This window comes from Anolis sagrei, chromosome 5 (assembly GCF_037176765.1).
Source record: "Anolis sagrei isolate rAnoSag1 chromosome 5, rAnoSag1.mat, whole genome shotgun sequence".
NCBI lineage: Eukaryota > Metazoa > Chordata > Lepidosauria > Squamata > Dactyloidae > Anolis > Anolis sagrei.
The window spans coordinates 5347029-5374011 of NC_090025.1; the positions used below are offsets into that span (position 1 = coordinate 5347029).

General features: G+C 42.2%; 2 protein-coding genes and 1 long non-coding RNA gene across 4 annotated transcripts in view; all 3 read left to right on the forward strand.

The window, feature by feature from the left end:
* The window catches only part of LOC132775520 (uncharacterized), a 41364-nt gene extending 33965 nt beyond the window's left edge, over positions 1 to 7399 (forward strand). For both annotated transcript variants that reach the window (XM_067468506.1, XM_067468505.1), the window contains 2 exons: positions 1068 to 1979; positions 4390 to 7399. In XM_067468506.1, coding sequence (XP_067324607.1) covers positions 1068 to 1979; positions 4390 to 4640 — 1163 coding nt within the window. In that variant the 3' untranslated portion in view covers positions 4641 to 7399. The remainder of the gene's footprint in view (positions 1 to 1067; positions 1980 to 4389) is intronic.
* A 4561-nt stretch (positions 7400 to 11960) lies between these two features.
* The window catches only part of VPS16 (VPS16 core subunit of CORVET and HOPS complexes), a 55558-nt gene continuing 40535 nt past the window's right edge, over positions 11961 to 26983 (forward strand). Inside the window, exons 1-5 of the mRNA XM_067468512.1 lie at positions 11961 to 12087; positions 15091 to 15179; positions 15827 to 15918; positions 18249 to 18377; positions 26543 to 26687. Coding sequence (XP_067324613.1) covers positions 12035 to 12087; positions 15091 to 15179; positions 15827 to 15918; positions 18249 to 18377; positions 26543 to 26687 — 508 coding nt within the window. The 5' untranslated portion in view covers positions 11961 to 12034. The remainder of the gene's footprint in view (positions 12088 to 15090; positions 15180 to 15826; positions 15919 to 18248; positions 18378 to 26542; positions 26688 to 26983) is intronic.
* Positions 22477 to 22821, forward strand: LOC132769396 (uncharacterized). The gene is made up of 2 exons (XR_010909987.1): positions 22477 to 22558; positions 22640 to 22821. It is a non-coding gene; the product is annotated as an uncharacterized lncRNA (long non-coding RNA).

A 26983-nucleotide genomic window follows, 5' to 3' on the forward strand; every position in this document is an offset into this window, starting at 1 on the left:
TCATTTGTGTAAATGTTGAACACTGATGGAGCAAGCACACTCCCCTGAGACAACTAGCTCCAGCAAACAAGAGTCCTTTGTCCCACCCTGGTCATTCCACAGATATATAAATCCATTTTCCTACTTCCAGCAGACCTCACTACCTCTGAGGATGCTTGCCATAGATGCAGGTGCAACGCCAGGAGAAAATGCCTCTAGAACATGGCCATATAGCCCGGAAAAACCTACAACAACCCAGTGTACTTGTTGTAAAGCCAAAGTTAATTTGTTCATTTCGGCCATCTCTAAAAACGTTTGTAATCCAATATTTTGGTGTTGGTGTGCTTTGTTGCTTCCCTAATTTTCCATGTTCGATTCTTGATGCTTCTTTCCTGCTGTTGTTTTAATCATTTGTTTGTCTAATAAGTCCCAATAACAAAAACTTCTGGTTTAAGTGGGATTTTGTTCTTCCAAGTCTCTATTGACAAGCTGGAATGTGTCCAGAGGAGAGCGACTAAAATGATAAAAGGTCTGGAGAACAAGCCCTATGAGGAGCGGCTTAAGGAGCTGGGCATGTTTAGCCTGAAGAAGAGAAGGCTGAGAGGGGATATGATAGCCATGTATAAATATGTGAGAGGAAGCCACAGGGAGGAGGGAGCAAGTTTGTTTTCTGCTTCCCTGGAGACTAGGACGCAATGGAACAATGGCTTCAAACTACAAGAGAGGAGATTCCATCTGAACATGAGGAAGAACTTCCTGACTGTGAGAGCCGTTCAGCAGTGGAACTCTCTGCCCCGGAGTGTGGTGGAGGCTCCTTCTTTGGAAGCTTTTAAACAGAGGCTGGATGGCCATCTCTCAGGGGTGATTTGAATGCAATATTCCTGCTTCTTGGCAGAATGGGGTTGGACTGGATGATGGCCCATGAGGTCTCTTCCAACTCTTTGATTCTATGATTTTATTCTATGATTCTATGTACTTTTATTCAGAATTCCTTTGCCTTTGGACAGCTCAGCCACAAATAGTTTTAAAAGTCCCAGTCGTTTGGTTGCATTTCCAACTTTCTTTTTTCTTGTCCTGGCATTGAACAGGGCCAGAGAGGAATATGGACAGCGTGAACGCTCCCAGGCAGAAGAACTTGACCTCTACGCCGCGGGACAAGGGCTACCCTCTTGGTCCACTCAATCACAGCAACCATGGCTACTTCCACCCCGGCATGATGAACTACAGGAATGGGTCGGTGAATGGCTACGGACAGTGGGATCCCAGCCACGAAGACCAATACGCAAACACCGGCGGGTTTGGATACCAACAGGGGCCCCATAGCCAATTTGGTGACAATCCCAATTTCCAACAGAACGGCAACTATAATAATGAGCACATAGAGGATTGGTCCGGTCATCAAGACCACCCCAATTGGACGAGTTGTGGCGACGACTCTGGTTTTGGCCCCAACGGCAGCTACGGCCATGAGTTTTTCGAAGAGCATCCATGCCAGCAGGGACCCCAACACCAACCTAATTGGCAGGATTCTGGCAATGGCTCTGGTTTTGGACACAATGACAGCTATGGTCATGGGTTTGTCGAAGATCGATTTTATCAGCAGAATCCTCAACATCATCCCATTTGGGTCTGTGATGGTTTCAACCACAATGGCAGCTGTGGTCATAGGTTCACGGAAGAGCAGTTTTATGATCCACAACCTCGTCGCAGTTGGCCCAATCTTGGCAATGACTCCGGCTTCTCGCTCAACGGCAGCTCCGGTTATGGATTCGCGAGACAGCCTCCGTGTCTCCCTTTGCAACACCCTGGCCAACTCGGACCCAGCAATGACCCTAGCTTCCAGGAGGATATTAGCTTCCACGAAGGAAACGTAGTGGTTTATGACTCTAACTGCTTGCCACATCCCATACCTCCGCCCCAACCAGAGAATGACATCCCGCAAAATAGGTGGTACCCTGACCACTATGGAGACCGACAGACAGCACCACCCAACATGGCAGGTGGGTTCCTGTTGAGGGGGGAAAGAGGGTATTGCAAAGGGTTTGTATGATCTGGAGAAGGTATCAGACGCCCCTTCTACACTGTCCTTATATCCCAAGATCTCATCCCAGATTATCTGCTTTGATCTGGATTATATTCGTCTCCACTTCCATATAACCTGGGATCCAATTCTGGGATAGAAGGACAGTGTAGAAGGGGTCTGAGAGAGGTTTAGCAGGGAATGTGAGAAGCAAAAACCAGTGAAAACACAGAAAGCATAGAGAATTACACCGTGTAGCAAAATTTGAAAAACTTTCTGTTCCTGGGTTGTTGTAGGTTTTTTGGGTTATATGGCCATGTTCTAGAAGCATTCCCTCCTGACGTTTCGCCTGCATCTATGGCAAGCATCCTAAGAGGTTGTGGCCTCACAACCTTTGAGGATGCTTGCTATTGATGTAGGCGAAACGTCACAAGAGAATGCTTCTAGAACATGGCCATATAGCCTGAATAACCTACAATAACCCACTTGTTGGAGCTGAGCCTCTGATTGTATTTTAGGACCAGGGTGCTTTAGATGTGGGGAGTGATTTCAGTGAATTTCAAGATAACAATGAGATTGATGCAGAGAATGACCAGGAGATCCCTGTTCAAAGTATAGTTTCCCATGAGAACGTTCCTGAAGAGTGTGGGGATGATGGTGTGCTCTCTGGATTGTTACCAGAGAGTTCCTATGATTGGGAACATGAAAACAGCTTGACACCTGGCCCAGCTGCAGAAATTAATGAGCAAATAGATGGGAGGAGATTGGTCAAAACAGGAGAGCCGAACAGTGGCTTCGGCATCCTGCCAGGCTCAGAGAGAAAAAGATAAGAGATTCAAAGCTAAAGTGAAACCAATTTCTGAGCGCTAGAGACATAGCTAACAAGGAGATAAAAGTTCCAAGTACAGGATATGTAGTCAGATGAAGCATCGTTTGGAATCAAGTTGAGATCTCATGCTTGTTTCCCGGAAGCTTTGCTTGGAAAATTCATGTTTTAAGTCCCTTTGTTTCATAGTTTTTGATTCTTGGATTCTATGTTTTTATATTCATGACTTTCATCCATGTTTCCTGATTTCCTGCATTTTATTTGGGAAGTTATGACTTTGTTTTATGGACTTTGCTGGACTATTACTCTGAACTATGTTGTTCCTGCTTATCTTCTTACCTAATTGGCTTTACCTATTTCTTTAAAGTGCTTTTTACTTTACTGCTTTTTAATTATCTCAAAAAAAAAGATTGTTTTCCTACTTAACAGTGTGGTGTGGATTCTATGCTTTTATATTCATGACTTGGATCCATATTTCCTGATTTCTTGCATTTTATTTGGGAAGTTTTGACTTTGTTTTTATGGACTTTGCTGAACTATTACTCTGAACTATTTTGTTCCTGCTTATCTTCTTACCTAATTGGATTTACCTATTTCTTTAAAGTGCTTTTTACCTTACTGCTTTTGAATTATCTTTAAACAGGATTGTTTTCCTACTTAACACAGTGTGGTGTTTAAAGTCAGAGGGCTTTTCCTGTCCTGGAGTGCAACACCAATGATTCCAGCCATGAAAGCCTTCGGCAATTTCTGTTCTTGGTTTGAAAGCATTATTTCCTGTTTAATTGTGCGGCACTTACTTTGAAAGTACAGTAGAGTCTTGCTTATCTGACAAATACGGGTCGGCAGAATGCCGGATAAACAAAAATGTCAGATAATACGGAGACTGCTACTGTTATCTGTCTGACGTGGTGCTAGACACCTAGAATATTAACAATAGGGACTCGGGGTTAAGACAAAACAATGCCTTGTGGCTAGAGTAACCCATCAGGAAGTGCCCGGATGCGGAAGAGGAGCGTGGAAATCACAGAGGAAAGGAGGGGGGACGCTTCCGCTTCCGGTCCTTCTTCATTTCCCTCCTTCCTCCTCCTTATTGTCTTGCCTTTTTCACATTTTGGGAATGGAGAGAGAGTTTGGGAGCGCTCCTTTAATTGAGGGGGAAATGCTGGAGGAAAAATGGAGCGTCAGATAAGACGGAATGTCGGATAAGCGGAGGTCGGATAAGCGAGACTGTACTGTAGTTACTCTACTCCAGAAACTTTGTTTTTGTGATTCACACAAACTTGGTTGAATTGGTTGAGACTCTATGATAGGCATGGGCCAACTTCAGCCCTCCCTCCAGGTGTTTTGGACTTCAACTCCCACAATTCCTAACAGCCTATCGGCTGTTAGGAATTGTGGGAGTTGAAGTCCAAAACACCTGGAGGGATCAGTTGGCCCATACCTAGTCTATACAATAGGAACGTGCCACTATGAGGGCACATTAGACATCTCCAGGTGAAACACACACCTTAACCCTATGGAGTTCACCTTTCCTGCATTTCTCACTCTTTTCTCTCTTGCACAGAAATGCATCAAAACGGCTTCCTCTTTCCTCCTCCTCCTCCTCCTCCTGGACCCATTGATGGCCGTATGGTGCAGGCACCCTTTCAGTCGCCGTACGGGTCTCCTCGGGGAGCCCGGGGCGGGCGTCGGAACAGGTTCGTCGTCAATTGCCAACAGTCCCAGAAGAACGTCCGCAACAAGAAGCACCGGAATGGCTCCAGAAAGGCCCGGGGATCAAGAAAAACTCCTTATAAACCTCCCTACTCCTTATAGCTATACGCCGGCGGGCATAAAGGACCTTCAACACGAACCTTGACCTGCAGCTGGAATTGCAGGACGTGCCTTTGGGTGTGGGTTTGGACCTCAATTGTTTGGGGGTCCGTATGTACCCAGTTTTAGGAACAAGCGAAGGGAGACCATGGGCAACGAGTCCCATTTGGTCTCTTACAAAACTCCTTTTTAAAAAAATAATATTTGGAGCAAAAATACCTCCAATAATCCCAAACATTAGGAGAATGCTCCAAAACATGTTGAGTTCCTGTTTTCCATAAACAATTTATGTAAGTTTCCCATGACTGCGGAACCAATATCCATGTTTTGTTTTGTTTTAATCCATTCTTTGGGGGGAAATGGTCTCTTTAGGAATTTGCTCTGTCTTCCAGGCAATTCCCCCATAGACCTAACAAATTCCCCATAGAAAAGATGCCTCTAAGGCCCCTTCTACAGTGCCATAAAATCCCAATTATCCAAGCAGATAATCCAGATTATCTACTTTGAACTGGATTATATGAAACCCCTTCTACACTGCCATACATAATCCAGATTATCTGCTTTGAACTGGGTTATATAGCAGTGTAGACTCCCACGGTGGAGCAGTGGGTTAAACCGCTGAGCTGTTGAAATTGCTGGCTGAAAGGTTGGTGAGTTGAATCCGTGTAGTGGGGTGAGCTGCCACTGTTAGCCCCAGCTTCTGCCAGCCTAGCAGTTTGAAAACATGCAAATGTGAATAGATCAATAGATGCTGCTTCTGCGGGAAGGTAATGGTGCTCAATGAGGTCATGCCAGTGGCCGCATGACCTAGGAGGCGTCTGTGGACAACGCTGGCTCTTCGCCTTAGAAATGGAGATAAGCACCAACCCCCAGAATCAGACGCGACTAGACTTAATGTCAAGGGGAAACCTTGGCCTTTATGTTTTAGACTTATATAATCCAGTTCAAAGCAGATAATGTGGATTATCCGCTTTGATAATCTGGATTATATAGCCATGTAGAAGATGCTTGAGTCTACACTTACATTCTTATGTTTTAGACTTATATAATCCAGTTCAAAGCAGATAATGTGGATTATCCGCTTTGATAATCTGGATTATATGGCCATGTAGAAAATGCTTGAGTCTACACTTATATTCTTATGTTTTAGACTTATATAATCCAGTTCAAAGCAGATAATGTGGATTATCCGCTTTGATAATCTGGATTATATGGCCATGTAGAAGATGCTTGAGTCTACACTTATATTCTTATGTTTTAGACTTAAATAATCCTGTTCAAAGCAGATAATGTGGGTTATCCGCTTTGATAATCTGGATTATATGGCCATGTAGAAGATGCTTGAGTCTACACTTATATTCTTATGTTTTAGATTTAAATAATCCAGTTCAAAGCAGATAATGTGGATTATCCGCTTTGATAATCTGGATTATATAGCCATGTAGAAGATGCTTGAGTCTACACTTACATTCTTATGTTTTAGACTTATATAATCCAGTTCAAAGCAGAAAATGTGGGTTATCCGCTTTGATAGTCTGGATTATATGGCAGTGTAGAAGGCACCTGAGTCTACACTGTTATATAATCCAGTTCAAAGCAGATAATCTGGATTTTATAAGGCAATGTAAGTGGGGTCTAAATCTCTAGATCTCCCAGGTCACTTTTAATGCTGTTCAGTATGCTGTATACTGTGAATTTTAATGCTGTATTATCGAAGGTTTTCTTGGCTGGAATCACTGGGTTGTTGTAGGTTTTTTCGGGCTATATGGCCATGTTCTAGAGGCATTCTCTCCTGACGTTTTGCCTGCATCTATGGCAAGCATCCTCAGGGGTTGTGAGGTCTGTTGGAACTAGGAAAAAGTTGAAACATTCACACCTAGCTCCAGCAGACAAGAGTCTTTTGTCCCACCGTGGTCATTCCACAGATATATAAACCCTTTTTCCTGGTTTCAACAGACCTCACTACCTCTGAGGATGCTTGCCATAGATGCAGGCAAAATGTCAGGAGAGAATGCCTCTAGAACATGGCCATATAGCCTGAAAAAACGTTCAACAACCCAGTTTTAATGCTGTTCTGTGTTGCAGGTTTTTTGGGTTATATGGCTATGTTCTAGAAGCATTCTCTCCTGACGTTTCGCCTGCATTTATGGCAAGCATCCTCAGACCTCACAGGAGAGAATAGGGCCATACAGCCCAAAAAACCTACAACAACCCTGTGATTCCGGGCATGAAAGCCTTCGACAAGACATTAATGCTGTTCGGTCATATCTGTGGTTACCTGAAAACAGGAATGTCTCTCCTGCATATAGGAGTGCCTTGTTGTGCACAAATTTAGTAAATTTTCTAGCCAAGGATCATTTGCTGTAATTCTTTGCACCAGGTTTGCTGAGAAGAGCTGTTTACCAAAGTAAAAAACTACTGTCTGTTTCCTTTTCTTGGGCGAAACCCCTCCCAAGTTAAGTATTATTTAAATGGGAAACAGCAAGGGATTTGTGTCCCAGGGAATGGTACTAATAATGTTTTCTGCTGTTTCCTTCTGACATATGGTTGCCCTATTGTTACCTGTGGCCTTGAGCCCATAGGGAAATATGAATGTATAAACAAATAATGTTTTTGCACTATGGGTTTCCTTTGGGTTGGTTTATTTATTGTGTCAGGAGCAACCAGACATTTGTATTACATTTTTAACAAAACAAACAAGCAGACAAAGCACAAAGTTTGCAAGCTTGGTAGTTGACTAAATGTCCTTTGACCAGTATCTGGCCACTTGGAGTGTCTCTCTACTCTAAGAAGGTCCTCCATGGTGCATGTAGCAGGGCTCAGGGTGCATTGCAGCAGGTGGTCAGTGGTTTGCTCTTCTCCACACTCACATGTTGTGGACTCCACTTGGTGGCCCCATTTCTTAAGGTTGGCTCTGCATCTTGTGGGGCCAGAGCACAGTCTATTCAGCACCTTCCAAGTCGCCCTGTCTTCTGTGTGCCCAGGGGGGAGTCTCTCATTTGGTATCAGCCACTGTTTGAGGTTCTGGGTTTGAGCCTGCCACTTTTGGACTCTCGCTTGCTGAGGTGTCCCAGCGAGTGTCTCTGTAGATCTTAGAAAACTATTTCTTGATTTAAGTCATTGGCGTGCTGGCTGATACCCAAACAAGGGATGAGCTGGAGATGTCACTGCCTTGGTCCTTTCACGATTGGCTGCTACTTCCCGGCGGATGTCAGGTGGTGCAATACTGTCTAAACAGTGTAATTTCTCCAGTGGTGTAGGGCGCAGGCACCCCGTGATAATGCGGTACGTCTCATTCAGAGCCACATCCACTGCTTTAGCGTGGTGAGATCTTTAGGTTGGTGATAAATGGACACAAACAATCCAGAGATGCCCAGCTCTTGGGCCACTGCATAAAATCGCTATTAACTCAGGTCTGGTTACGTTTTGAGACTCAACGGAGGAAAAGCTATCCTTCTTTCATAAAATTGCGAAGGGAGAAAATAAAACCTTGGTGATTGGGTATATCTACACCAGGGGTCCTCAAACTACGGTCCGCGGGCTACATGCGGCCTGCTGACGGCATTTATGCAGCCCGTTGAGGGGATTGGGCCTCGCTTGAAGCCCCAAACCCTTCGCAGTCCCCTCGCCTGGAAGCAATGGAAGCGGTGAGGGGATTTGTGCGAGGCTAGGCTGCGCGGTGCAGTTTCCTGGCTTGCGCTGTCCCTTGAGCAAGCCAGGAAAGGGAGGCTGCACCACGCAGCCTTCTCTCGTGTGGAGCCCCTTACTGCTTCTCAGTCCCCTCGCCTGCAAGCAATGGAAGCTGCGAGGGGCTTTGCGCGAGGCCAGGCCGCGCGATGAAGCTTTCATGGCTTGCGCTGCCCCTTGAGCGAGCCAGGAAAGGGAGGCTGCACTGCGCAGCCTGCTCTCGTGCAGAGCCCCTCGCCACTTCCATTGCTTGCCGGCAAGATTGGGCCTGGCGAGGGGCTCCACGTGGTGCAGCCTCCCTTTCCTCCACTGGATCCAGCCTTGGACCCCTCCAGGATGATCTTCAATGGCAGGTAAGCTATACATCCCAGCACCTCCCAAATGCCAAGGTCTATTTTCCCCAGCCCTCTCCAGTATGTTCTGCTGGTGATGGGAGTTCAGCTGATAGGTTGATCAGTAAACATATTCATGTCTTCCCTGCTGTTACATTAGGACTGTTACCCTTGCTGTGACATGCTTGAAGTCAAAATGTCATTTATTTGTAATTCGAAATAAATATTTCACAAGTGTATAATTACATATTGTTTTTGTGATTAATCACTATGCCTTAAATCTCTTTTCCTGTCCACCAATGTTACGTTTTCCATTCTTGAGTTGGGAGTAGAGCAACTGCTTTGGGAGATGGTGATCTTCGGGCATTCGGACAACGCGCCCAGTCCAGCAGAGTTGAGGGCAGAGGACCATCACTTCAATGCTGTTGGTCTTTGCTTCTTCCGGCATTAGTCAGCCTGTCTTCCCAAGAGATTTGCAGGCTTTTTCGGAGGCTGCGCTGATGGGATTGTTCTAGGAGTTGAGTGTGACGTCTGTAGGACATGTTTCGCAGGCATATAGCAGGGTTGGGAGGACAATAGCTTTATAGACAAGCACCTTGGTATCCCTACAGATGTCCCGCTCCTCAAACACTCTCTGCTTCATTCGGAAAAATGCTGCACTCGCAGAGCTCAGGCGGTGTCAAATTTCAGTGTCAATGTTGACTTTTGTGGAGAAGTGGCTGCCAAGGGAGCGGAAATGATCAACATTTTCTAATGGAGCAATTCTCTTTTAGCCGAGAGTGTTAAAAACATGGTAGTGTTACACCCCCCCCCCATCAATTCAATAGCACTGAGCCTTGGCAAATTAAAACTGGTATCAAACTGGATTAAATCTGCAGTGTAGACGTACCCTCAATCTACCAAAGCTTGGTCTGCATCCATCTGGCTCCAAGATGCCAAAAGATTCCCCTTTCATTTTTGAAAATATGGATGTCTAAACTTTTGAAACGTGAACTTGAAACTTTAAATGATTTCAGTGCTAGAAATTTGGGACAGAAAGACCATTTAAAATTGCAAATGCCGGTATTTTGTTCCTTTCCAAGTATTTAAACGCCACGATAAACTGACTTGCTGTCTTCTTGGTTCAGAACTGTATCCTTGTGGAAACTACATTCTTGCAGAACTTTACTTTTATATTATTTTTAATTAAGAGGTTTTATTGGCAGTTTTTGGTATGTAGAATGTAAAAAATAAAGCTGTTTGTGTCCTTTTATTTCGGTTTTTTAAAATTTTTCTCACCTTTACAGCAAAAATGCATCCATTTCTCGGCCAAGTTCACAAAAATGCTCCTGATTCCCCTCTTTCATCCTCCATCAACACATCATGGCTCTCTATAAGAAGGGGGACAATGTAGATAAATGTTTTGTTTCCTCCATTACAATTACTTAGGCGATCCCTCGTAGGATAATCTTCCAGGATCAGTATTCTGGTGGGTTCGTAGGTGGCTGTGGAGCCCTATTCTTGCTCTGCATCTTCTTCCGCAGTGAGGGCATTGGTTTCCAGGTGGAAGGCGGTCTCGGTCGGGGTTGGCTTGACGCGCCTCCCTCTTGGCACGTTTCTCTCTTTCACCCTCCATTTGTACCTCTTCAAATTCTGCAGCATTGCTGGTCACAGCTGACCTCCAGCTGGAGCGCTCAAGGGTCGGCTTCCCAGTTCTCAGTGTCTATGCCAGAGTTTTGAAGGTTGGCTTTGAGCCCGTTTTTCAATCTCTTTTCCTGTCCTCCAACATTCCATTTTCCGTTCTTGAGTTTGGAGTAGAGCAACTGCTTTGGGAGACGGTGGTCAAGCATCCGGACAACGTGGTCGGTCCAGTGGAGTTGATGGAGGACCATCGCTTCAGTGCTGGTGGTCTTTGCTTCTTCCAGCACGCTGATGTTTGTCCGCCTGTCTTCCCAAGAGATTTGCAGGATTTTCCAGAGGCAGCGCTGATGGAATCGTTCCAGGAGTTGCATGTGAAGGCCCTGTCTCTCGCCGCCGCCAAATTTATTTATTTATTTATTTACTTTGCTTCTATACCGCTGTATCTCGAGCCCAAAGGCGACTCACAGCGGTTCACAAACAGTAAAAACAGTAGAAACAGCAGTGGTTCCATACAACATATAACAATTGACTTAACACATTATCCATAAATTACCAATAAGCAATTACAATGCACAATTATTACAAAAAACAACCGTACCCAATCTTCTCATCATCCAAGCTTAGTCCAGGTTCGTCGTCCATTGTTCCATTCCTATGTTCCATTACCAGATTGCACTAAATTACTCAAACGCCTGCACAAACATCCAGGTCTTCACCTTTTTGCGGAATACCATTAGAGATGGTGCTAGTCTAATGTCCGTAGGAAGGGCGTTCCACAGCCGAGGAGCCACCACCGAGAAGGCCCTATCTCTCGTCCCCGCCAGCCGAACTTGAGAAGCAGGCGGGATCGAGAGCAGGGTCTCCCCGGAAGATCTCAAAGTCCTGGTGGGTTCATAGGCAGAGATGCGGTCAGATAGGTAGCTTGGGCCGGAACTGTTTAGGGCTTTAAAGGCCAATGCCAGCACTTTGAATTCAGCCCGGTAGCAGATCGGTAGCCAGTGGAGTTGGCGCAACAGAGGGGTTGTGTGCTCCCTGCGCTCTGCTCCTGTTAACATCATCGCTGCCAAGCGTTGGACTAGTTGGAGCTTCCGAGCTGTCTTCAAGGGCAACCCCACGTAGAGAGCGTTGCAGTAGTCTAAACGGGATGTAACCAGAGCGTGGACTACCGTGGCCAAGTCAGAATGCACCTGTGATGGTGGTGGGACCGAGAGTGTTGTAGTAGAGTCTGTTGGTAACGCTGCAACGGGTAGTAGGAGTGGAAATGAGGCACCCCGGTGTTAGACGAGGAACAGCAAAGGAAGAGGATCCGGGAGATACTTATGTCACCCACTGATGAAGAGTCCTTGAGGGTTTCTCTGAGAGTGAAATGAGTATTTATTTATTTATAAAATTGACAATAGTGCTAACAAAATGCAGGTTAAAATTCACAGAGAGAGGTCTTGCATCAATAAATCAATAAAGGTCCCCTAAAAAAGGAACTTTCCCCCAGTTATTCCCTATGAGAAAGTCCCATTGAGGTCAAGTGGTTGGAATCCTTGCAGCAATGTATGCCAACAATGGCTTTGTTGGGTCGTTTCCTCCTCCCTTCCCCTAGAGGGCAGCAAAGAGCTGCGCCAGTTCTAGCGCTTGCCCTTAAGAAACATGGCGGCGGCTGCTTCCGCTCCATACATTGCTCTAGCAGTGAGGGCGGAAGTGCCTGGGAAAAGCAGAAGAACAGCTGAGCCTGGGCAGGGGCTTCTCCTCCCTGGTCAAAGCAACATGGATTGTTACACGGCCAATTGGGACCCTTTGGGGGAAGCGGCTTATTACAGGTAAGTCTCATTCTCTTTCCTCTTTTGCATTTAGGAAATTAAATTGCATTGAAAGACTGCCTTTGGGAAATTAAGTTGCATTTAAGCATTGCATTCAAAACATCAACATTGTCTTTGAATTCTCTGTTCAAAAAATTGAGTTGCATTTTGAGCATTGCATTAATTGCTTAAAAAAGAAATTGTATTTAAAGATTGCATTTGAAAATTAAGTATTTTAAAATGACATTAAAGTTGAATTGCATTGCAAGACTGCATTCAGAATAAGATTGCATTTCAAAATTGCATTTCAAAATAAATTATATTTAAAGACTGCGTTTAAGAATTGTATTTAAAACTACATTAAAAGTTGAAATGTATTGCAAGACTGCATTCAGAAAATAGGATTGCATTTAAAATCAAATCGTATTTAAAGACTGCATTTAAAAATAAATTATATTTAAAGACTGCATTTAAAATTGTATTAAAAATACATCAAAAGTTGAATTGCATTGCAAGACTGCATTCAAAATAGGATTGCATTTCAAGATTGCATTTAAAAAATAAATTATATTTAATGACTGCATTTAAGAATTGTATTTAAAATTGCATTAAAAGTTGAGTTGTATTAGAAGACTGCATTCAGAAAATAGGATTGCACTTAAAATCAAATTGTATTTAAAGACTGCATTTAAAATAAATTGCATTTAAAGACTGCATTTAAAATTGTATTAAAATACATCAAAAGTTGAATTGCATCGCAAGACTGCATTCAAAAAACAAGATTGCATTTCAAGATTGCATTTCAAAATAAATTATATTTAAAGACTGCATTTAAAATTGTATTAAAAATACATCAAAAGTTGAGTTGCATTGCAAGACTGCATTCAGAAAATAGGATTGCGCTTAAAATCAAATGTATTTAAAGACTGCATTTAAAAATACATTATATTTAAGGACTGCATTTAAAATTGCATTAAAAATACATCAAAAGTTGAGTTGCATTGCAAGACTGCATTCAGAAAATAGGATTGCGCATAAAATCAAATCATATTTAAAGACTGCATTTAAAAATACATTATATTTAAAGACTGCATTTAAATTTTTATTAAAAATACATCAAACGTTGAATTGCATTGCAAGACTGCATTTCAGAAAACAGGATTGTATTTAATGATTACATTGAAAAATCAAACTGTATTGGCAGATTCCATTCAAATGAATTGCATTTAAAAGGCTGCATTCAAAAAAAATTGGATCACATTTAAATATTGCATTAAAATGTAAAGAAATTAGTTGCATTGAAATACTGCATTTAAAAACTGCCTTTAAGCATTGTGTTTGAAAGTTGAAATTGCCGTTGAATATTGCATTCAAAAATTAAATGGCAATATTAAGGGATTGTATTTTATCTCACTTTTTATTTTAGTGTCTGTATTTTTATTTTATAATTGTTGGTGGGTTTAAGTTGTCCCTTGCTAACATTTAGTGACATACTGAGGACAAATATATATGATTTTGTGTCCCAAGTACCACAAACATGGCCTTTGAGAACCACATTCTGCATTTTGCCCATCAATATTAATAGTAATAATAGTAATAATGTCGGAACTCAGATGCCTTAAAGAGCCAGACACAGGGGAATATTCAAAACAACAGTTTATTAAATCAAAGTAAACAGGACTCAGAGACACTTGCTTCAGTGGCTCTGGTCAAAACTCAAAGTTTGCAGCAATTTGCAGCTTGAAAAATGAACTTGGAAAATAAACCGGATTAAACTGGCAAAAAATCCGGATTAAACAAGAGTTAGTTCAAAACATACCAAAATCACACAGTTCAAAGATAATGGTTAAACAAAGAGCTGTGAAGAGAAGCCGTCATCCAAAAACAGTCCCAAATCGAAGAAGGCCCAGATGAAGATTCCAAAGTCCCAAAGGCAGCGTCATCGTCAGAAACAGTCTGAGGTCAAGGAGAGGGGAAATCCGCACTTATGAGAATCCAAGCCGGTCGGTACACGAAGCAAACAGCAACCTGCAGTTCCAGGACCCAAGCCCAACAAGAGAAGCAGCAGCAACAAGACCCAAGGCACGAAACCAACACTTTGCCTACTGCAAAGTTCTATCACTCCAGTGCCTTCATTTATCCTACAACTCATCATCCGTTGATGAGTTGCCCTCCACCCCGTCCTCATCGCTGTCAGCTGATTTAGCTTCTACAGCTGAACGCCAATGCCCATCCCTCCAACTCTTCCATCTTTTGTCAAGACTTAGATCACCCCACGATTCCATGGTATCACCAGATTGCCAATCCCCACCACCAGAAAATCCCTCAAAGGTGTCACTGGACGTGGGCTGCGTACACACATTCCTGATCTCCTGAACTTGTGTCCAGTCCAGTGGTTCCCCTTCATCCTCACTACTCCCAGACCCATTACTTCCAGTAAAGCCCATGAAATGCTCCTCGTCTGACTCTTGCTCCCGAGTAGTCCTCTTCAAACCTCTACTCCCATCTCCTTCCTCCTCCTCACTCATTTCACTGCCAGAGAAACCTTCGTCTGTGGGTGACATAAGTATCTCCCAGATTCTCTTCCTTTGCTGCTCTTCATCTAACACCTGGGCACCTCGTTTCCTTCTACTACTCCTACTATCAGTTGTAATGTTGCCAGCAGACTCTACTACAACAAATAACCTGCTTTATCTCTTCCAAAGGGGACTCAAAGCGGCTGGACATAAAAAACATGAGTATACAATTTAAAATATACAAATATGCAAACATTAAAACAGAATTAATCACTAACAGCACTAAAAATTAACTGTCATGGCTGTGTGCTACGGAATCCTGGGATTTATAGTTTGGTGATGCACCAGCACTCTTTGGTAGAGAAAGCTAAAGTCCTTGTCAAACTACAACTCCCATTATTGAGCCTTGACAGTTAAAGTGCATTAATTCTACAGTGTAGAGTCACCCTTGGAAATGCATTTTGCAATTTATCTTTTACTAATATTTTCTTTGATTTCTACTTTTCAGGAAACTGGATCTTTATAGCATGGGGTGGAACCTGAAGGAAGACTTGCAGGACTGCCTGGTTGCTGCAGCTCCTTATGGAGGACCCATCGGTACAGTATATTATGGCTATTCTTGCATTCTGGATCAATGTATAAATGTATCACTAGATGTTGGCTCCGCACAAATAGCTTGTACTTCCTTCACCGTCGTCCAATCCAAGTTGTCACCTTGTTTCCTCCACCCCCTGACCCATCATCCCCAGAGAATTCCTCAAATGATTCCTCATCCGTAGGCGCTGTAAGTATATCCCGGATCCTCTTTCTTTGCTGCTCCTCATCCAATTCCTGCTCCCGAGTAACCCTCTTTCTTCCTCTATTCCAATCCATGGTGTCTTCTTCACTCATTGACCCCTCGTCCCCAGAGAACACCTCAAATGAATCCTCATCTGTATATCCCGGATCCTTTTTCTCTGCTGCTCCTCATCAGATTCCTGCTCCCGAGTAACCCTTTACCCCCTTCTGGCACCCATACTACTGTTTGCAACTACAACAATAACATATTTAAGGGATGAGTTTAAAGGGAGAAAATTCTCCTTGCATGAAGAAAGATAGCATCTCAGGGAACAGGAGATAAGCCTTGATTTTCCCCATCTCATTCTGTTTTGCGGTCTTTTATTGATAGGCTGCATTGGGTCTGTTAATGGACCTGTAAGTCATATGTTTCCAAGGTAAACCTCATTTTTGTTTTTTACTTTCAGCCTTGCTAAAAAATAGAAAAGAGAAGTCTCCCAGTTCCCGGCCGCCTCTTGAAATCTACACGGCTTCAGGGGTCCTTTTGGCAAGCATTTTGGTGAGTGAGCCCCCAAAACATGATCATTTGTATCAGATTTAGAGCCTAGGACCTAGTGCCAAAAGCCCAAGGCATTTATCCATGGGTTCTTGATTCTGCACAGTTCCCAAAATCTGTGGATGAGACCCCATTAAATAAAATTGCATAGTATATACTACTACTAATAATAATAAAACTTTTCTGTACCCCTCTACCATCTCCCCAAGGGACTCGGTGCGGCTTACATGAGGCCAAGCCCACAATACACAGTAAAAACAATAACAACAGTAATACAAAACAATAAATAAAACACAAAAGCAGAAAATAAGCAATAAACATTAACAATAACACAACGATGTTTAAAAACCTATGGCTGGGCCAAATGTAATAATTAAAAATTTAAATAATGCTGAGCATGACCGGGTGAAATATAACTAGGATAGAATTTTTGGAGAGGTATAGGACGTGCAGACAATCCTAGATCACTAATAAAGTGCATTTAGGGACATATTGCTGGGAGTTTTCTTATTCTGGGAAGACACACTGGAACAACCACGTTTTCAGGCTCCTCCTAAAAACTGCCAGAGTTGGGGCATGCCTGATGTCCTTGGGGAGTGAGTTCCAGAGTCGAGGGGCCACCACCGAGAAGGCCCTCTCCCTCGTCCCCACCAATCGCGCCTTCGATGGAGGTGGGACCATGAGCAAGGCCTCTCCAAATGATCGAAGGGATCGTGTGGGTTCGTACACAGAATTGCGGTCATTCAGGAAGACGGGTCCCAAACCGTTTAGGGCTTTGTAGGTAAGAACCTGCACCTTGAATTGGGACCGGAAAATGAACGGCATCCAATGGAGCTCCTTAAACAGGGGAGTTGACCGCTCCCTGTAATTCGCCCCAGTTATTAATCTGGCTGCCGAACGTTGGACCAATTGGAGTTTCTGAACCATCTTCAAGGGAAGCCCCACATAGAGTACATTGCAGTAGTCCAGTCTAGAGGTAACTAAGGCGTGGACCACTGTGGTCAAGTCAGACTTCACGAGGTATGGTCGCAGCTGGCGCACAAGTTTTAATTGTGCAAAGGCCCTCCCAGCGAAAGAGATTCCACAGGAATCTGAGGGAACAGCATATTCCAATGCTGCACAGCTCTGTAGTCAGCCCTCCAATCCCCAAAGGAATATGTGCTGGTACTGCCATACGAGGAGCTCCAACTTTATTTGCTTTGTATTAAATGTTTGCTTGCAGTGCAAGGTTTCAGGGACTCTGCAGAAAGGTGGCTTCCTTTGGTTGCAGTCATAGGGCAAGTCACCTGTCCATCATTGTTAAGTTTTGGTTCCGCCCCTTGTTCAGGGCAATTGGGAAGGGAAGGGAGCCATTTTTAGTTAGTCTCAGCAAGGAAAGCTAATGTAGAGGACGTGTACAAGCTTCTGCTGTACAAAAGCTTCCCCCACTTTCTGGGGGAAAACAGTCTTATGAGCATCCAAAGATCTCCAAAGATTTCCAGGGAAAGCTCTAAAACCTTGAGGAATTTCAGAGGGTAAACAGTTTGGAAGACCACAAAACTCCAGCTGGAGAATCTACTAGCCTTACTGGTAGGTCCACTCGGTGCTCGAGACGTAGATCGACCCGGTAGTGGAGCCCACATCAGTAAGAATTAGATTACAGTCAGCCTGGGAGAAGTTAAAAAGGGATTTTCCTTAAAGTAAAGTAACAGTTACTGAAGACAATTGCCTGTCCTTCGTGGACAAGATTAGGAAGCCACCAGTTGCATAAAAGCCAGGAAACATTTGTTTAACTTTATTGAAGACAAGAGAAGTTTCTGTTTGATTGTTCATTAATAAAGGACTTTGTTATACTTCACAAGCCATCTAAAGACCGTTTGTGGTGGGGAATCCTTGAGAGCTTCTCTTCGGGGGCCCCAGGCTTCCCGCTCGGCTCAAGTTGCACGTCCTAATTTAAAGACAATTCTTTACAGGCCCAGCGCGCGACAGAACTCAATCCTTGATTGTTCCATTTTATATAAGGCATGCCATTTTCCTATGCCATTGGACTTGAGCATCAATACAAAACCTTATTACGGTCACTGACTAGCACAGACTTGAGCATTCACAGATCTGGGTGTCCCTGGGAATCCTGGAACAAACCCTAATGGATACCCATGTCCAACTGTACTTGTCTTGTGTATATATGAGCGAACTCTTGGTTGGATCTGTGGGTTTGAATCATAGAATAGAATCATAGAATTGGAAGAGACCTCATGGGCCATCCAGTCCAAACCCCTGCCGAGAAACAGGAAAATCGCATTCAAAGCACACCTGAAAACAATCCCACTGTATTTCTCCCTCCTCTTCTGTAGTGGAAGAATAGCCCAGTGGTGCATCTCGGCTGGACTACCAGCGAGGACCTCCTCTGTGTCCAGGAGGATGGGTCGGTCCTCGTCTACAGCATTTTCTGCGAGTTCAAGAAGTGCTTTAGCATGGGCAACGTAAGTACCGGTTTCGCAATCTCTCTCTTGCGACCTCCGTTATAATCAAGACTAATTTTTTTCTATATATATTTTATTATTTTAAATTTACATATTCCTTAAAACAACAATGAAACAAATCTATTGTATATATGTTAGGTAGCATTGTGCATGGACCAGCACCGGGATTGTGGCGCAGCTGGCTGAGTGTCAGCTGCATTCAGATCACTCTGACCAAAAGGTCATGAGTTCGAAGCCAGCCCGGGTTGGAGTGGGTTTCCAACCAATTGTGTAGCCTGTTGTCGACCTTTGCAACCTGAAAGACAGTTGCATCTGTCAAATAGGAAAATTAGGTACCACCGTAAAGTGTGGGGAGGCAAAATTAACTAATTTATGAGGCCATAAAAAAAAGACTCCAGCAAGCACTCTACCAAAAAGCATGCGGGGAATGTGGAAGCGCTTCATCAGTGTCGCAGATGGACGATGAAAGTGACAGCTCCCCTGGCAGCCAGAAAAAGTTAAATAGCCTCTGTCTATGTCTATATACGTTGTATAATATGAATGGGTTCCTTGGTAGACAGGTTAAACACAAATAATCCACTTATAAGGATAAGATAATGAATAAGTCCAACAGATAGGTAAATTGTGAAACTTAGACTGTTCAATTCACAGTAATCACAAAATTAAGCAATATGCAATAAGTTCTGTACAAAGCAATATGAAATAAGTTCTGTACAGTCTTTTAGTGATGTCGTTGTATGTTCATAAATCAGCCTCCCACGACCGGTTTCGGCCTTAGCTTCAGGCCTTCTTCGGGTGGTCTGTAATTTTACATACATAAATACATTTTACATTTGTATGGGTTGAACATAATGTAATAGAATGCATTTAGAAATACTTACAAAGTTCAGTCTTTTACATATGTTCTCATAAGAGATACTTAAGTTTTTTGTAATGGGATCTAGGTGAAAGGAACAAATTGTGGCTATTAACATTTAAAACATTTAATTGCCACCGTAAAAACTCAGTCCCAAGACATGCTAGAGAAATTCAACTCTGATGCGCAATTTAAAATTGATTTGGACACCCTCACAAATAAACTCGAGGAATTTTCCAAACAACTTAGATCCTTTAAACTAAAAAAGTTTGAAAGGGATGAAAATGATTACAAGAACAACAAAATTTACCAGTGGCTATACTCCAAACACTACCACTCTAGAAAATAAGTAAGGTTTAGTGAATTCACTTCTGAAGAAGACACAGGCTCTATGTCAGATAGTTCAGGACATAGTGTGGCCTCATACAGGAGGGACAACAGCCACACACCTAGACGTACGGGTCGTATCAGAAACAAACCTAATCGTTTTTTTCAAGAGGCTCCAAATGTGAAACGGAAAACTTAATAGTAAATTTATCCAACAGAGTTTTAACCCCTCAGGAAAAGCACGTTATTAATAAAGGGCTAACATTTGTTCCCAAACCCAAATATAATCCATTTAAGATGCGTATAGAATTAGCTAGGCTATTCCGTACCATCAGATTAAGACAGCATTTTGGGACCACAAAAAACATCACTACTTCTACCTTCAAACCTCGTAGTAACTTTTTTCCTAGCACAGACCATATAGGACTTAGGGTTTTTGAAAAAACAGTATGTGAGGAACTATGTCACACATTCACAAAAAACAAAGGGACACACAGTACAAACTTTTCTAACAGTGAGTGGAACACGCTTCGTAGTTTAGCCAATGACAAAAACCTCATTTGGAAGCCGGCTGACAAGGGTGGAGCCATAGTGTTAATGAACCATACTGATTATATGAATGAGATCCACAGACAATTATCAATAAGAGAACACTATCTTAATATAGAACGGGATCCCACACAACACATCCAATCTATTATAAAAACAGTGACAATGGAAGGACTGTCGCTTGGATATATATCAGAGGATGTATATAAGTATCTACACACTCCATGGCCCAGAACCCCTGTACTGTATATTCTGCCAAAAATACATAAGAACATCAGGCCAGTTCCGGGCCGTCCTATCATATCAGGATCAGGCTCCATTCTAGAACCACTAGCAAAATTTGTGGACCACCATTTACAACCCTTTGTAAAACAGACTTCATCTTATGTTAGGGACACTAAACACTTTATTAATATCATTGAACCCTTGGTGATTCCAACAGATGCTGTTCTGATGTCTATAGATGTAACTTCATTGTACACTAGCATTCCAATAGAAGAGGCACGCACTGTATGTGACTCTACTCTGAACAGGAGATCAAACTGTCACCCTCCCACTTTCTTTTTGTTGGACCTCCTTGATATCATTCTCGAAAAAAATTTCTTTAAATTTGACCAAAAATATTATTTCCAAATACAAGGAGTGGCCATGGGCAGCCCTGTTGCACCTTCAATAGCAAATTTATTTATGGATAATTTGGAAAACAATATAATTTTGAATCGTGCATATAACCCTGTAGCGGATAGCATAATCAAATATTGCAGATTTATTGATGACGTTTTCATTATTATAAACTCACATCATGAGGCAGAAACATTATTATCCTGGATCAATACAGTACACCACAATATCAAATTTACAGGGAACATCAGTGCCACATCCTTGGTTTTCCTGGATGTTATGATTATAAAAGAAAACGACCGATTGAGGGTGAGAAACCACCGTAAAACCACGGATAGAAACTCTCTGTTACACTACAATAGTTACCATCATTGGGCATTAAAAAATAATCTACCGTTTTCACAGATGCTCAGGATTAAACGTAATTCCTCGACCCAACAGGATTTCACTCACGAGATTGAGGTAACGAAACGACAGTTTAGAAACCGGGGATATCCTGAACATATAATACAATCATCTTATCTAAAAGTAGCCAACATTCCCAGGTCTAAATTACTAGAGAACAAGACTAGACCTAGAGTAGAAAGATTAATATGGCCACTTACTCTCACTAACATGTCCAATTTAGCCATCAGAACAATTAAAAAATACTGGAACTTAATAAGGGACATCCCGGGCTGTGAAAGACCCCCACTAATAGCATATAAAAGAACCAAGAGCATTGGGGATTTTTTGGTACATTCAGATTTAACACATAATGTTCGGACCATGAAATCAAATCTAATTGGCAATTATCGGTGCCATCATTGCTCAGTGTGTAACCAATTGGTGGAGACTAAAATCTTTACACACCAACACCCACCATTGATAATTAAATTCTCCCATTTTGCCACATGCACAACCAAGGGGGTTATTTACGGGATTATTTGTGAATGCAATCTGATGTACGTTGGCCAAACTCGTTGAGAAGTGAAGTCTAGGATTATAGAACACCGGAGCAAAATTAGAACTAATTCCAGAGATTCCATACTGTATAAACATTTTGATGATCTACGGCACAACCCTGAATCTTTTAAATACCACATATTAGAAGTAGTCACACAATCCAAACACATGGACTTTAACACTAAACTACTACAAAGGGAAACATACTGGATCTTCAGATTACGGACGGAACACCCATATGGTCTCAATGAACATAATTCATACAGTTGCTATATATAACTTTGAGGTTTTTTGCATTATCCCTTGTATACTACACATCCCTGGGAAGTACATTACTCACAACGCCATCTAGTGTTGACATTTTCCACACCTATAACTTTAAATGAACCTTAAATCAACTTCTCTGTCTCCTCTACATCTGATGTTCATTTTCCTCTTTAAATAGAGGAAACCCCCAGATCCTGTTCATACTCGCAATTAGAATCAAACTCAGAAGCAGAGTATCTTGTGAGTATACACCTAATTGGTGAAATATATTGGAAAAACATTTATTTGGATATATGTAATTTTTAAATGTTAATAGCCACAATTTGTTCCTTTTACCTAGATCCCATTGCAAAAAACTTAAGTATCTCTTATGAGAACATATGTAAAAGACTGAACTTTGTGAGTATTTCTAAATGCATTCTATTACATTATGTTCAACCTATACAATTGTAAAATGTATTTATGTATGTAAATTGGTGAAATATATTGGGAAAATATTTATTTTGATATATGTAATTTTTAAATGTTAATAGCCACAATTTGTTCCTTTCACCTAGATCCCATTACAAAAAACTTAAGTATCTCTTATGAGAACATATGTAAAAGACTGAACTTTGTAAGTATTTCTAAATGCATTCTATTACATTATGTTCAACCCATATAATTGTAAAATGTATTTATGTATATAAAATTACAGACCACCCGAAGAAGGCCTGAAGCTAAGGCCGAAACCGGTCGTGGGAGGCTGATTTATGAACATACAACGACATCACTAAAAGACTGTACAGAACTTATTTCATATTGCTTTGTACAGAACTTATTGCATATTGCTTAATTTTGTGATTACTGTGAATTGAACAGTCTAAGTTTCACAATTTACCTATCTGTTGGACTTATTCATTATCTTATCCTTATAAGTGGATTATTTGTGTTTAACCTATATACGTTGTATGTCATAATTGGCATTGAATGTTTGCCATATATGTGTACACTGTAATCTGCCCTGAGTCCCCTGCGGGGTGAGAAGGGGGGAATATAAAAGCTGTAAATAATAATAATAATATACAATAGTTGTGCTTGACTATGCCCTTCACTCCATTGTGGTGATTTCCTGTACTTTGGATTGGAGACAATCCATTCATATTTGGCCTCATGTAAGCCGCCCCGAGTCCCTTCAGGGAGATGGTGGCGGGGTATAAATAAAGTTTTTTTTTTATTATAGCTGGGGGGCCACCACAGAGAAGGCCCTGTCTCTTGTCCCCACCAAACATGACTGCGAAGGTGTTGGGACCGAGAGTAGGACCTCTCCGGAAAACCATTGTGAGCCTCCTCTGAATAAATATTTATCTTGAGCTGGGATAGCAACGGAGAGTTGCGCAGAGTCAAGTTGTTGCGCAGTAGCAATGTCCAATATGCCCAAAAACCCAATGCCAAAGACACAGACCAGTCAGAAGAAATAAAACAGTAGAACTTTACTCTTGGATGCAGAGTTGAAAAAATAAAACAGTTTGGCACACTTACATAATCACTGTAAGTAATACAGAATAAATCTTCTGTGTTTTAAATCATAGAGCATAACAAAATAAAACATGGTTACTTCACCATAACCTAAGCTTCTTGCTTCTTCTCTCTAGCAATTCAAACTTCCAACTGCCAGCCGTCTGCACAAGCCCCAAATTGTTACATTTAAAAAGGTGTGGCCTAGCTGAGCTGAGCTAGCATTCTGCAGCTGTAGTTAATCATTAACAAGGCTTTTCTGCACAGTTTCCTTTAACACACACACACTGGACTTAAAGCAATATACCGTAATGCGGAGCTTCAATGCGGAGATAGAACTTTGGGAGACCAGGGTCTGAAGGCTTCTGTGGTTACAGTGAATTTTGCAAGGGAGCCTGGATACTCTGAGAGAAGAAGTCAGTTCGTGCATTTATTTATTTATGTATTTATTTATTTACAGCTTTTATATTCCGCCCTTCTCACCCCGCAGGGGACTCAGGGCGGATTACAGTGTACACATATATGGCAAACATTCAATGCCAATTTTTGACATACAAACCTATACAGACATATACAGAGGCTATTTAACTTTTTCTGTCCGCCAGGGGAGCTGTCACTTTCATCGTCCATCTGCGACACTGATGAAGCACTTCCGCATTCCCCGCATGCTTCCCCGCTGGAATGCTTTGCTGGAGTCTTCTTTATGGCCTCATAAATCAGTTAATTTAGCCTCCCCACACTTTAAGGTGGTACTGATGAGGAGATATTGGGAAAATATAGATATTTATTGATTGGTTTATGCATAAAAATCATATGTACTTTATAAGCACTGAAATGCATAGAATATTCAGGCTCTCTCTCTCTGTAAGGAAACCAAGCTGTGTCCAGGCACAGCAATGCTATCTAAACATTCCAGGAGAGAGAGATAAGCCCTAATGGGAGCCATGGACTGGTACTAAGAAGCACCTCTGACAAGTCAGAGGGCCCCTTTGATGGATGACTCGTAAGCACAGCCAAGCGGGAGGAGGGATACTCCATGCTTGCTCTGGTTTCAGCAAGACACAGAGACATGCTTTTTGCATGTTGGAGGGAGAACCTGATATTCTTATGATGCCAGGATGACGTAGGGATTATGATGATTGTATGAAGACGTATGTTCTTTGTTTCATTCCGATTGGAGACTATAAAAGGCCAGTCCGCACCTTGATCGGGGGCTCTGGGTTTTGCTTTTGGGACATGAGTCCACCAGAGTCGCCAGCTGGAAATAAAGTCGTTCTTTTCTGATCTCCAGAAAGGATGTCTCTTGGTAATTATCTCTCCTTTCCTCAAAACCTATTTCCGTGCCATTTCAGTACCTTATTTTCCTACTTGACAGATGCAACTGTCTTTCGGGTTGCAAAGGTCGACAACAGGCTACACACAATTGGTTGGAAACCCACTCCAACCCGGGCTGGCTTCGAACTCATGACCTTTTTGGTCAGAGTGATCTTAATGCAGCTGACACTCAGCCAGATGCGCCACAATAAGCTCCATCCCAGAGTGGTCATCCAATTAGTCCACTGTCATGGCTGCTGTTCCCTTGTTGTTGCTTGCCTCCAAGTTGTTTCCAACTCATGACAATCCTAAGACCGATCTGGCACAGTGTTTTCTTGGCAAGATTTGTGCAGAAGAGGTATGCCATTGCCACCGTCTGAGGCTGAGACAGTGTGACTTGTCCAAAGTGGGTTCTATGGTGCAGTTCACTCTTAAAACAGGAATGGGTAAATTATGGACCGCAGATTGCATATAGCTGTGAAGCTGATTTTGTAGCCTTCAGGTCAATTGTATAGGGTATTTGATTATTTCAACAGTTTTTTAAAATTCTTTCAAGTGTTTTAAGGGATTTTGATTGATTAGCTTATTCAATTCTATTTTACTCTATACTATGGATTTTAAACTGCTCTGTTTTTTAATATTGTGAGCCATATTGCGTCTCAATTGAGATACAAGCGGGATATAATAATAATAATAACAACAACAGCAACAACAACACAGACCAACAGAAACAAAATCTTGTCTTGGGTTTTTAGACCTGTTCCTGGGGTTATTTATGGCACTGATTCAGAAAATGGCATTGGATTGACTGCACCAGCTCTAGTTTCTTAGAAACTATTATTATAGTTTTCCATGGGTGAGCAGATGGCGACTGGTATATGGCATGCGTTCTGTATCTCAAAGTCTAGAGCTCATATTGTTGTTATTATTTATACTCTGCTTTGTCTCTCTAAAAAAAGACTCAAAGCATCTTCTGGAGCTAGGTGTGAATGTTTCAACTGACCACCTTGATTAGCATATAATGGCCTGACAGTGCCTGGAGCAAACTTTTGTTGAGAGGTGATTAGATGTCCTTGTTTGTTTCCTCTCCATTGTTGTGCTGTTGTAATTTTAGAGTTTTTAAAATACTGGTAGCCAGATTTTGTTAATTTTATTGTCGAAGGCTTTCATGGCCGGAATCACTGGGTTGTTGTAGGTTTTTTCGGGCTATATGGCCATGGTCTAGAGGCATTCCCTCCTGACGTTTTGCCTGCATCTATGGCAAGCATCCTCAGAAGTAGTGAGCTCACCTCACTACCTCTGAGGATGCTTGCCATAGATGCAGGTGAAATGTCAGGAGGGAATGCCTTTAGAACATGGCCATATAGCCCGAAAAAACCTACAACAACCCAGTGATTCCGGCCATGAAAGCCTTCGACAATACATTAAAATATAATTAAATATTTGTGATATTAAAAATAATAAGGGGGAAACCGGTGCTGTTTTCAGAACCATACGGTCAAATCTACCCAGAAACAGAGCTAACATTTGAGGCGCCAAAATGTGTGCCAGGCAGTGTATTAATAACTTTTTACTCAACTCAAAAGAGTGGGATGGTCTTTTCCACCAAGGTTTGCCATCCTTAAGCTATTCTGAGTGGTTTTTTAAAGCTGTATTTTCTTTTACTATATATTGCAAGTCACCTGAAGTCTTGCACAGGAGGGAAGGTGGACTATCCATTAAATAAAGCAACTATCAATGCTGCTTCCATGATGGGTTTTTTTTTTTTTTTGCTCTTGTTATTCCGCAGGAAGTGCTGCAGAACCGAGTGCTGGAGGCCAAAGTGTTTCACACCGAATACGGCACCGGCGTGGCCATTCTCACCGGGGCGCACAGGTTCACCATGACCACCAATGTGGCCGATTTGAAACTCCGCCGGCTGCCTGAAGTGCCAGGTAGATCTGTCTTCTCTTCTTGCTTTGCCTCATTTAAAACATGGATCTGTGTGTTCCATATTATGCCAGTTAATTGGTTTTGGAGGCACGTGTTTGCGCAAAAATCTGTAATCTGATGGGTGCTTATTCACAAATATAGTGCTGTAATTACACTTTAACTGCCCTGCTTCCACTCCATAAACTTATTTATTATTTTTTATTATTTACAATATTTGTATACCGCTTTTCTCACCCCGAGGGGGACTCAAAGCGGTTTACACATAAGTAATGTCAAAATTCAATGCCAGTACAAACAG